Below are 11,055 nucleotides of genomic sequence, written 5' to 3'. Positions count from 1 at the left end.
GGCTTTAAGAAGCCCCACCTGCTATATTGACTGTCATCAATTGTAGCAGGCATCATAATGTCAGCCCTTTATGACATCTCTCTGTTAGCACTCTCTAACTCCCAGAATGCTTTGGTTCAGGATAACTGGTTTATGAATCAGGATGAATATGATATTGATCCAGCTATGTCTATTTCATTTCCTGTATTCGCAATTCATTATCCAGCCAGGCATTTATGAGTGCGTGGCTCGAACTGAGCGAGGCAAAAATACTCCTTGCTTAATAAAGATCCACTGTTTTAGGGCCAAATGCCCTGAGTTGATTTCACATGCAATTTGGCTAATGATAAGACCTGCCAGCTTCCAATTGCTTAATGAAAGATGCAAATCAGAATAGATCCTTAGGCAAATATTAGTGCATGGGCATATGGCAGTATTGGATGGGTATTGACATTTCCAGAAAAAAATAACTCTTGGATCAATGAATAATAATTTGCAACTGAAAGCAAGCGGCCTAAGAAAGGAGAAAATGATAAGTCTTGATAATGTATGTATTCAAGAGCAATGGCGTTAAGAAATGTTACCTGCAGCTTGATCCCCAGCACAGTTAAGCCACCATATTTAGATTTGAACCAGTTGAAGATATGGGATTTAGGATAGTGTGTCCTTTCAATTTGCTTTTCAGTATGCCCTCCTTTCAGATGTCCATGAAATAAACAGCTATCTGACTTTTAGAAGGCACCTGAAGGCAGCCTTGTATAGGGAAGTTTTTTAATGTTTGATGTCTTAGCTGCATTTTAATTTGTTGAAAGCCGCCTAGAGTGGTTGGGGCAACCCAGTCAGATGGGCAGCATATAAATATTATTGTTATTGATATTGTTATTATTATTACTGGGATAGACCTTTGGTTTGAATTAGCAGGGCTACTCTTACTCAAAATCGCTGGTTGCCTCCTCTACGAGTTGGTGAACGGCCCAATAAGGAAAGGTTACAGCGCTTGGGACTTTTTAGTGTAAGAGAAAAGCTGAGTAAGAGGCAACATGACAGAAGTCTATAAAATTATGCATGGCATCTAGATAGTGGATGGAGAAAGGTTTTTCCTTCCCCTCTCACAACACTAGAACTTGTAGACATCCAGGGAAGCGGAATGTTGGAAGATTCAGGCCAGATAGATGAAAGTTTTTCTCTGTCCATTTTCTCAAACCATGAATGGTTTTATTTACTTCTATCATGTCACTCATTTCGCTCACTTTTCCTCCTTAAACTAAGACACCCCCCCCCAATATGACAACCTTTCCTCAATGGGGTATTGCTCCATCCCCTTGAGCATTTCGGTTGCCGTTTTCTGAACCTCCTTTCCAAGCTCTGCAATGCCCATTATGAGAAGATGCAGCCTAGTTCTAAGGTCATACAGAATACTAGAATCACAGAATTGGATCAGAGACCCAAGGGTCATCTAGTCCAACGCCCTGCAGTGCAGCTGCCTGATAAGGGGATCGAACCTGCAACCTTGGTGTTATCTGCTGCTTTAAATGAGTGCTTCGGCCAAAGATAGCAGGATCAGGGCGTGGTCCTTGGAGGAGAGGTGAGATGTAAACAGCAGCAGCAGCAGCAGCAGCAGCAACAACAACAACAACAACAACAACAACAAATGTGTTTGACTAAAGCTGGGGCATGGCTCTGAGACCAATGGAAGATATATTTCAAGAGACATTTTGTTCTATTTAGCTTTCTGCACAGCAGGGGGTTGGACTAGAAGACCTTTGAGGTCCTTTCCAACTCTATAGTTCTACCGTATGATTCCCTTGCTCTCTTATCCTAAACACGTTTATTCACAAATTGTATCAAATGTCAAGTAGCACGCTTAGAAAATGACCATAGAATCATAGAGTTGGAAGAGACCACAAGGGCCATCCAGTCCAACCCCCTGCCAAGCAGGAAACACCATCAAAGCATTCTTGACAGATGGCTGTCAAGCGCCTGAGGTGCGCATCCATTAGAATCCGGAGGGAAATTACCCTGTGATTTTTTAAAAAAAATTTAATTTTTGTGTGTGCAATGGAATCTGTTTTTGTGCCGCTTTAGGTTGCGTTCCTCCTACTCGGGGAAGTTCACGTGGATTTCGAGGCGGGCGGGTTTGCTTTCGAATAAGTGGTTGAGCTGAGATCTAGGACAAATCGACTAAAAAGATGAGGGGAGAAGGAAAGCAAACATCACAAGCAAACAGCACAAGTAATTTAGAATTTCGTTTCCAACATAAAATAGAGGGTTTGGAATCTGGCAATAGTTAAAACAGAGACAAAGGTGGAACGTAAACAGGTGAGGGTCAATAATATTAACAATAGGAATAAAATCCCATAAATGTGAGCCCCAGCGCCTGTGATTTATGATCGTTTCTCCTCCTTAGGGGCGCGGGGGAGGATTTGCCAGTTTTAAGTTTCCTCCTTGCTGAGACGATCCACCTGTTTCCTCCAGAGTAATCCCCTTCGAATGGCCACCGGGCTGGCGGAGGCTGGAAATGCTCAGACTGCAGGCTTACTTAGAGAGTAGGACTGTTGAAGACTGAGCTGTGTGGAATTTACTTCCGAGTAAGCATGCATAAGAGAGACGCGCACTGCAGTGGATCGGGGCCTCACAAGCCAAAACTTTATAAGGGCAGGCAGGGGGTTGTGAACTGTGGGGTGGCGTAACAGTGGGGTATTCTGGAGAAGACAGGTGAATTGATCTCGGGACCCCCCCCTCTCCTTAGCCAGTTCCTTATCGATTCAAGAAAAGAATGGGATCGATGGAGAGGATCGATTAGTGGGGACGGGGGCCCTCCGACGAGCTTCCTTTTTATAACTGATGGGCGCGATCCAACTAAAGTCCCGATGTGAGAGAGGACATATTGCTGTGTCCATGGGTGCATTTTACTCGGGAGTAATTCTTCTCTCCCTTCCCAGCTTCCAAGTAAGCGTATACGGGATAGCAGGGTACGCGGTACTAAGCAACTTGGGTATGTAGCCCTACCACAGAGGCATGTTTTACTCAGAAGTAAGGCTCACTCCCACAGAAGTGGGCTTCTGGGACTGCAGCCTCAATATTTGGGAATAATACAGCAGAGCCAATATGGCTAGCAGCCATCGATCTCCCTCTCCTCAATGAATTCGCCTGATCCTCTTTTGAAGCCACCCAAGTTGGTGGCTATCACTGCCTCTTGTGGCCGCAAGTTCCATAGTTTGGTTTTGAGCCGCATGAATCTCCCAACATTCAGCTCCCGTGTGTGTCCTTGAGGTCTAGTGTCTTGAATAATCTAGGATACCTTTTGCACGCCAAGCAGGTGTCCTGCCCACCAAGCTATGGCTCAAAGCCCATTTAAAGCCATAGCTTAGTGGGCAGGACACCTGCTTGGCGTGCAGAAGGTCCCAGGTTCATTTTTTTTTCTTTTTCTTCTTCTTCTTTTTTTTTTTTTAAACATAATTTTTATTGATTTTACAAATTACAAAAGATGGTACATACATATACACCTTTTCCACCTTCTTCCCACCCCCCTCCATGGGTCCTCCCCTGCCACAGAAGTATCCCACGCAGGTGAACAGTCAGAAGTGGTCCATTTTATGATTGGGTTTCTGTCCTCCTCCCCCTCCCCTGCCCCCGAAGCCCCCCCCTGCCACCAGGGAGCTCCAGTGAACCAGGGCAGTACGCAGGAGTTCATCCATCCAACCATCTATTGTCATACCAAAAAAAAAAGAAAATACAAAAAGAGAAAAAGAGAAAAAAGAGAAGAAAAAAAAAGACAAAAAGGAAAAAAGACAAAAAAAATTCATCATAATTGTTAAATTCATAATTGTTAAACCATATTTTGTGGGCTTCCCCACCCTCCCCCCTTCCCCGGTTTTCCTCCCTTATTTATCATCTTCAACAGTTTCATAGTTCATATTTTATAACATACACCTTTATATCTTGTACCACTTTTAAACTAACTATTATCATTTTCGCCTATTGTCCAATCACTGAGAAATCAAACTCCCATTTTTTCTTCCCGTGCCTAATTTTTACCCCTCTATAGGCCTCCATATTTTCACCTTTTTCCAGAATCAATTCACTTTTTAAACCTATAATTATTCCCAAACTAACCTTACACCCCCCCGAGTACTGGCTCCACCCCACCAATCCAGCAAGTTCCATAGTCAGCAGTCCAGTTATAGTCCTATTAACCCATCCTTACAATCACAACTTCACTTTCCCTTCACCCCACCCCCTGTTTACAGTCTTTTGCCATCCAGGCCTCCATATCAGACCCCTGAGCTTCTTCTCTTCTCTGCTTAATTTTTCCTTCTTCCCTGTGGTCATTCTGGAGTTCCAGTAAGTCCAATCGTGCCCCCCTCGAAGGGGAGGCACTCCATCCAACTTTTTGTAGAGTAAAATCATCATTTTTTTCGTGATGGGCTTCATTTTGTGTTAAGTCATCACAGTCCTCATCATTGTCATTCTCACATTCGTCTTCTTCAGTTTCAAAAGCTTCATCTTCTAAGAAATCATATTCTGCCATCATCATCTGGAATTGTTGCTGTAACACTTGCCGTTGTGTCTCCTCTTGACATAGTTCTATTCTTGCTTCCCACATTAAGGTCAAAACAGTCCGCTGAAACTCAGGCGGGTACCTTTTTGTTGACATAGTTCAGTCCTGTCAAGGTCAAAACTTGTCACATGGGGTGGAATATAATCGCAGTCTATTTTCTCGACTCCATTTTAACAAGCTGGCTGCATTCTTAAAAATAAAGTTCGAACTCACATTTCAAAAGTATATAAACCAAAAAAGAATTTCCAAAAAGTCCAGAGATAAAGATAGAAATAGAATTTAACTATAAATCCTGATCAACTCACTGGATTGTCTGGGCTGCCGGCTCCCGAGGAACAGAAAGGTCTTTCTTAGTCTTAACTTCTTTCTGCAGGGCAATCACAACCACAGTCTCTCTCCCCTTTTACCCTGCATTTAGGGGAGATTCTCTTTGATGCCTTTGAGGAATCCTTTTAAGTTGAAATCTTCTGTTTACGGCTTCGGGTTTCTGTTTACTGTCTCTTATGTTACCGTAGGGGGGGGTGGCTTCCTCTTTTCCCCTCTCTCCCAGGTCCAAATTGTTGCCTTAATTTACATTCCAAAGAATCCAAATTACTCACAGTCTATTCATTTGCTGAATGTTCTTTGAAGAATTGGCCACCTCCACTTCCCAGACTCGCAGCTTCGCACTCTCAGAGCAGCAATGTCAGCCTGTCCGCCGCGGTTCACCTCCTCGCTCTCGGGGGCTTAAACAAAGCCGATCCGGGGAGGAGAGAGCCCGCTTTTGGCGCCGCCAGGCAAAATCTGTCCCCAAAAAGCTCGATTTGGGGTTTTTAAGGAGGTTTCGCTTCGCTGGAACGATTCCCTCCACCTCTGAAGCGCCGAGGTCCGCTCCGCTGTGCGGACCCCCGTCTGAGCAAGATGGCGTGGTCAACCGGAAGCCCAGAAGGTCCCAGGTTCAATCTCTGGCAGGTATGGTTGGGAATGGCACCTTCCTATGTTCCTGTTAAATCAGCCCTTCAGAACGACGAGAACTGAAATCTTGGCTTTTTTTTTAAAGGGGGAAGGCTGCAGTTCAGTCATAGAGAAGCTGCTTGGCATGCAGAAGGTCCCAGGTTCAATCCTTGGCAGCATCTTTGTGTAAAGCTGGGAATACCACCGCAGCCCCCTCAAGCCTTGGAGAGCTGCTGCCAGTCAGAGTAGGCAACACTTGGTCTGAGTCAATACAAAGCAGGTTCCTTTGTGACTATTCCATACTACTGACCTGCCATTAGAATCATAGAATCTTAGAACTGTAGAGTTGGAAGGGATCCCAAGGGTCATCTAGCCCAACCCCCTGCAATGCAGGAATCTCATCTGAAGCGTCCCTGACAAATGGCCATCCAACTTCTGCTTAAAAACCTCCAAGGAAGGAGAATCCACAATCTCCCGAGGGAGACTGTTCTGCTGTCAAACAACTCTTACTGTCAGAACGTTTTTTCCGCATGTTGAGTCAGAATCTCCTTTCTTGCAACTTGAAGCCATGGGTTCTAGTCCTACCCTCCAGAGCAGGAGAAAACAAGCTTGCTCCACCTTCCATGTGACAGCCCTTGAGATCTTTGAAGATGGCCATCCTATCTCTTCTCGGTCTCCTCTTTTCCAGGCTAAACATACCCAGCTCCTTCAACCGTTCCTCATCAGGCTTGATCATAGAATCATAGAGTTGGAAGAGACCACAAGGGCCATCCAGTCCAACCCCCTGCCAAGCAGGAAACACCATCAAAGCATTCTTGACATATGCCTGTCAAGCCTCTGCTTAAAGACCTCCAAAGAAGGAGACTCCACCACACTCCTTGGTAGCAAATTCCACTGCCAAACAGCTCTTACTGTCAGGAAGTTCTTCCTAATGTTTAGGTGGAATCTTCTTTCTTGAAGTTTGAATCCATTGCTCCGTGTCCGCTTCTCTGGAGCAGCAGAGGTCATCTTGGTCGCCCTACTCAGTCTGCACATGTTCCAGCTTGTCAGCATCCTTCCTAAATTGTGGTGCCCAGAACTGGGCACAGTATTTAGGCTGTAGTTCTGGACACGTTCATTTAGCACCGGGAAGTTGTCCTGAATTTCGCAGGACTTAACTACCGAATAAATATGATTCGCCTGGAAGAATGCCAGAGGCGAAAACAGTATCTCCTCAATCCGTATTTATTGATTCTTGGCACGATCCTGAGGATGCTTCTTTGGAAGTTAGTTTCACTGTTCAGGAGAGGCTCCTGGAATATATTCAGGATCGCAGCCTGAAGTTGTCATCATCCTGTCCGCAAGCTGACCCAGGGAGTCCATCCCACTGGACCCCATTAGAGAACCAGCGAGATCTAGTGGTCAGAGTGTGGACTAGGACCCGGGAGACCAGGGTTCAAATCCCCACACGGCCACGAAGCTCAATTTGGGTGCTGCCTGTCACAGCCTCTCAGTCTCGCCTGCCTCTCAGCGTTGTTGTGGGGATTAAATGAGGAGGGGGAGAACCCTGCGCGCCACCTTGAGCTCCTTGGAGAAAAGGGTGGGATATAAAGGCAATAAATAAAAGAAAATACCTCTAAGAGAAATAAACGCGACGGGAAGCATTTTAACCTGCAGCTACTATTGCAAGAGCGCCGTCACCGACACAATCGCGCCATACGGTAGGAGATGGTTCGGAGTTAAAACACATTTGTTGTGATCTTGCGAATCCGCGGAGGCGGAGTTAGAAAAGAAGCGGATGCTGCAGGGGACCCAATCCAGCGGTAAATTCTGCGGCCCCGCAGAGGGCTCTCCCCTTTCTTTCAGGGGATCGGGCGCAACAGAACCTCTCGCTGGATTGGGCCTCAAATCGCCAACTAGACTCCCCAAGTCTCAAGTCCTAAGCAAGTTCAGAGAAGTGGATCCGAATGAAGTCGACCAGACTTTCATTCGGATCCACTTCTCTGAACTTGCTTAGGACTTGAGACTTGGGGAGTCTAGTTGCTGGAAGCCACAGGAGGGGAGAGTTGCTCGAGTGCTCGGATCCTGTTTCCGACAAGACTCAAGAGGCATCTGATTGGCTACTGTGGGAACAGGATGCTGGACTAAGATGGGCCCCTGGCCTGATCCACCAACTTCTTCTTCCGCTCTTATGGCTATGATTGCAAGGAGGCAGCCAGGCACACAGGCCAAAGGCGTTAATCCGGAGATAAAACAGGGCTCGTGTATCCACGGGGTTAGGAGAGAAGCCGATTGTGCCCGAGGTTATAAGGGAAAATGGATCTATCAGGAAGAGATTGAAACGAAGGGCCCAATCCGGTGGTAAGTTTTGCGGCTCCACCTTCGTTTCAGTGGATCGTGCGCAGCAGAACTTCCCTTGGATCAGCCCCCAAATCTCCACCTAGACTCCTCAAGGCTTCAGTCCTGAGCAAATTCGGAGAAACGGATCCGAATGAATCCGACCAGACTTTCATTCGGCTGCCTGAAAAACGAAGCAGCGCGCCTGGAGGTTTGCATGAGCGGGTCCTCTAGTCAGTTTCCTCGCTCCGCGTCTGTCATATCCACCCTCCTGCCCTTTGCAGCTCCTCCGGGAGAGTACCAATTCCTCCATGGGGAGGGAAGGAGGGATTCGCGAACGCCCCCCCCCCCCGCTCACCCTTCCCTCCACCGGACGCCCACTCCTCCAGGCCAAAGCTCTCCTCTGTGCGTACGGACTTCCGAGCGCGCCTGTGGGAACTTTGCGCACCGATTTTCCCCCAACAGGGCATCTTTGCAGCCAGCGTTGCGTGTCCTATGGGGGCAAGCGTCACCATGCCTCCTCCTCCTCCTCCTTTCAGCCCTTCCTCTGTAGACACGTGTCAACCCCCTCACTTGGGAGGTAACAGATCCGCGCGCTTAATGGGACGTCAAAAAGCGCCGGGATCCTTTTTGCGGGTAGGGGTAGTTGTTACACCTCTTCCTTGACGTCAGCAAAAGGCATTATAAAAGGGGGGCGCCGGTAGAGATCCCAGAAGCCACGACCGCCCCTCATGAGCTGTAACAGCGACCCCAAGGAGCGGAGACGTCGCAGCAGCAGCAGCGCCATTCCACCGTCCCTTCCCGTCCCGTCCGGCTCTCGCGCGCTCTTCGCCTCCTTTCTCCGCTCGCTTTCCCCGGGAAAGAACCGCTCTCTCAGGCTTCGCCAGCATGTTGACCTGCCGCCTCCAGTGCGCCCTCGCCCTGCTCGTCTCGGTCGCCCTGGCCCTGAGTACCGTGGCCGCCGCCCCCTCGGACCCGAGGCTCCGGCAATTCCTGCAGAAGTCGCTGGCCGCAGCGGCGGGGAAACAGGTAAGGGACCCAGGAGTCTGAGGGAGGGGGGAGGGAGAGAAGGGCGTGGGAGGGGAGCAGAGCTAGAAGAAAACCGGAGAGTCTCCGAGCAGGTGCAGAATCCCTTCTCCTTATCACTACTTCGAAGCAGTAGCAGCCGCTGGATCAGACCCCCTAGACCAGGTACCCCCAAACTTCGGTCCTCCAGATGTTTTGGACTACAATTCCCATCTTCCCTGACTACTGGTCCTGTTAGCTGCGGATCATGGGAGCTGTAGGCCAAAACATCTGGAGGGCCACAGTTTGGGGATGCTTGCCCTAGACCTTCGTCCCCTTAATGCAGAGGTAGACTGCCGCTGTCCATAGAGGTTCAACTCCTCAGTTATATAAAGAGCTAATACAAACAGCAGAAGAAATCCCAAATGGGTGTTTGGCAACAGGTTATTTTATTTTATTTATTGAATAAGATTTCCAACAACAACAAAACAACAACAACGGAAAGTGTAAACCATAAAGCATCTCAACCTGGGAGGACAAGAGAACAAAGATATATAGTGCCTTCATTTATTTTATAAAATTTATACACTGCTTGATTGTAAAAGAAAACCTCAAAGCGGTTTCCAAAAAGAATAAAGATAATCAAAAGGTAAAACTGGCAATGAAATGAACTAAAAACAGACTTACACATGCATCAGCTGTCTAAATATCTGGGTAGGTTTGTCCATACAAAAATGTTTTTTTGCAGGTGCTGAAAAGAGTACAGTGCAGGTGCCTGTCAATAGGCAGGGAGTTCCAAAGTGTAGGTGCTGCAACATTAAACTACTGATTTCTCACAAATGCGGAATGAGTATCATGTGGCACCTGTAATGGTGCCAGCTGCAAAGGAGTAATCAAGTATTGACTCATGCGAAGATTCCCTTTACCAATAACAAACAAACAAAATCAAGGTATTCTCCACCTCTGAATCCCGTCATTATTGAGAATAGAGGTTCTGTGAAATCTGGTATGAGCCAGACATTAGAACATATTGGTGGCACTGAGCTGCAAGGAATCATGCCATATAGCAAGATAAATGGCTGTGCCAAGCTCAGTCTCTCTCCCTCTCTTTATCTCTTTCTCCCTCAAAGGAATTGGCCAAGTATTTCCTGGCGGAATTGCTCTCAGAATCAAGCCAGACGGACAATGAGGCCCTGGAATCAGACGACTTGTCCCGTGGAGCCGAGCAGGATGAGGTGAGGCTGGAGCTGGAGAGATCGGCCAACTTGAACCCAGCCCTTGGACCCAGAGAACGCAAAGCCGGTTGCAATTACTTCTTCTGGAAGACATTCACAGCCTGTTAGCTCGAGAAACCTCTTCATTTCTCCCTGTCTCCACCTCCAGCCTTTCCTTTCTTTCCCAGTCCCTTCATGCCAGGAGCTGAAGACTGTATTGTATAAAACACATTGTCAAGATAATATGAAAAGGGGAAAAAAACACCTAACTTTGATTTTGAAGTTGTTTTAATAAAACATTCAGTTTCAATTGTACACAATTTCCTTGGTGTTTGTGATGTCTGACTATTTCTTCATGACACACTGATCCCCCCCACCGCACCCCACATTGCAAGTCACTCTTGTGGGAATGTTCCGGGAGGCAGGAGTGGATATGTTGTTAAATAATATCCTTCCTAACTTGTGTTTGCAAGTCCCTTTACTTAGCAGAGTGCACCCCCCCCTTTAATACACAGCGGTTAGCTCAGGCATCCCCAAACTTCGGCCCTCCAGATGTTTTGGACTACAGTTCCCATCTTCCCCGACCACTGGTCCTGTTAGCTAGGGATCATGGGAGCTGTAGGCCAAAACATCTGGAGGGCCGCAGTTTGGGGATGCCTGGGTTAGCTTGTTGCAGGCTCGTTTGAGCTTCTCAGTACAAGATCCCTGGTAAGAGCCCTTCTTGTCCCTCTTAAAAAGAATAGACACGACAATCTTACGTTAAAAGTATAAAAGTAGTTTACTCACATTCATTCAGTTCACAGTTGGATCCCTGAAGGCAGACTTAGGTTACAAAAGTATATATACACATGGAACTAGCCCATAAGGGAGTTAGTCCCAAGTGACTGCAGACAGGCAGTCACTTCTGTTCACATGTTGAGAGCAGGATGGAGAAGAGGTGAAACAGAAAGGGCTGGGGGGCTGTGTGCATTTTGGTTTTGTTACCTGCATAGGTAAGGTCACGCCCACCTCTAGTCACATGCAGAGGAAGTTTTGTCCCAGCCCAGG

The 11,055-nt window shown here is 47.2% G+C and overlaps 1 protein-coding gene across 1 annotated transcript; it reads left to right on the top strand.

The window, feature by feature from the left end:
- The first annotated feature begins 8,366 nt into the window (after positions 1 to 8,366).
- On the top strand, positions 8,367 to 10,318 carry LOC118093844 (somatostatin-like). Its single transcript, XM_035133602.3, has 2 exons — positions 8,367 to 8,818; positions 9,925 to 10,318. Exons 1-2 carry the CDS (start codon positions 8,678 to 8,680, stop codon positions 10,135 to 10,137), a joined length of 354 nt encoding a protein of 117 aa, XP_034989493.1. The 5' UTR covers positions 8,367 to 8,677; the 3' UTR covers positions 10,138 to 10,318.
- Positions 10,319 to 11,055: the final 737 nt, after the last annotated feature.

Source organism: Zootoca vivipara, chromosome 5 (assembly GCF_965207765.1).
Source record: "Zootoca vivipara chromosome 5, rZooViv2.hap1.1, whole genome shotgun sequence".
Lineage (NCBI taxonomy): Eukaryota > Metazoa > Chordata > Lepidosauria > Squamata > Lacertidae > Zootoca > Zootoca vivipara.
This window is presented reverse-complemented; position numbering and strand designations above follow the sequence as displayed.

Excerpts from the sequence above, each read along its gene's own strand:
- LOC118093844 (XM_035133602.3), top strand. The coding sequence starts at position 8,678 with ATGTTGACCTGCCGCCTCCAGTGCGCCCTCGCCCTGCTCGTCTCGGTC. Across the intron at positions 8,819-9,924 it reads CCGCAGCGGCGGGGAAACAG|GAATTGGCCAAGTATTTCCT; the intron begins GTAAGGGACCCA and ends TCTCCCTCAAAG.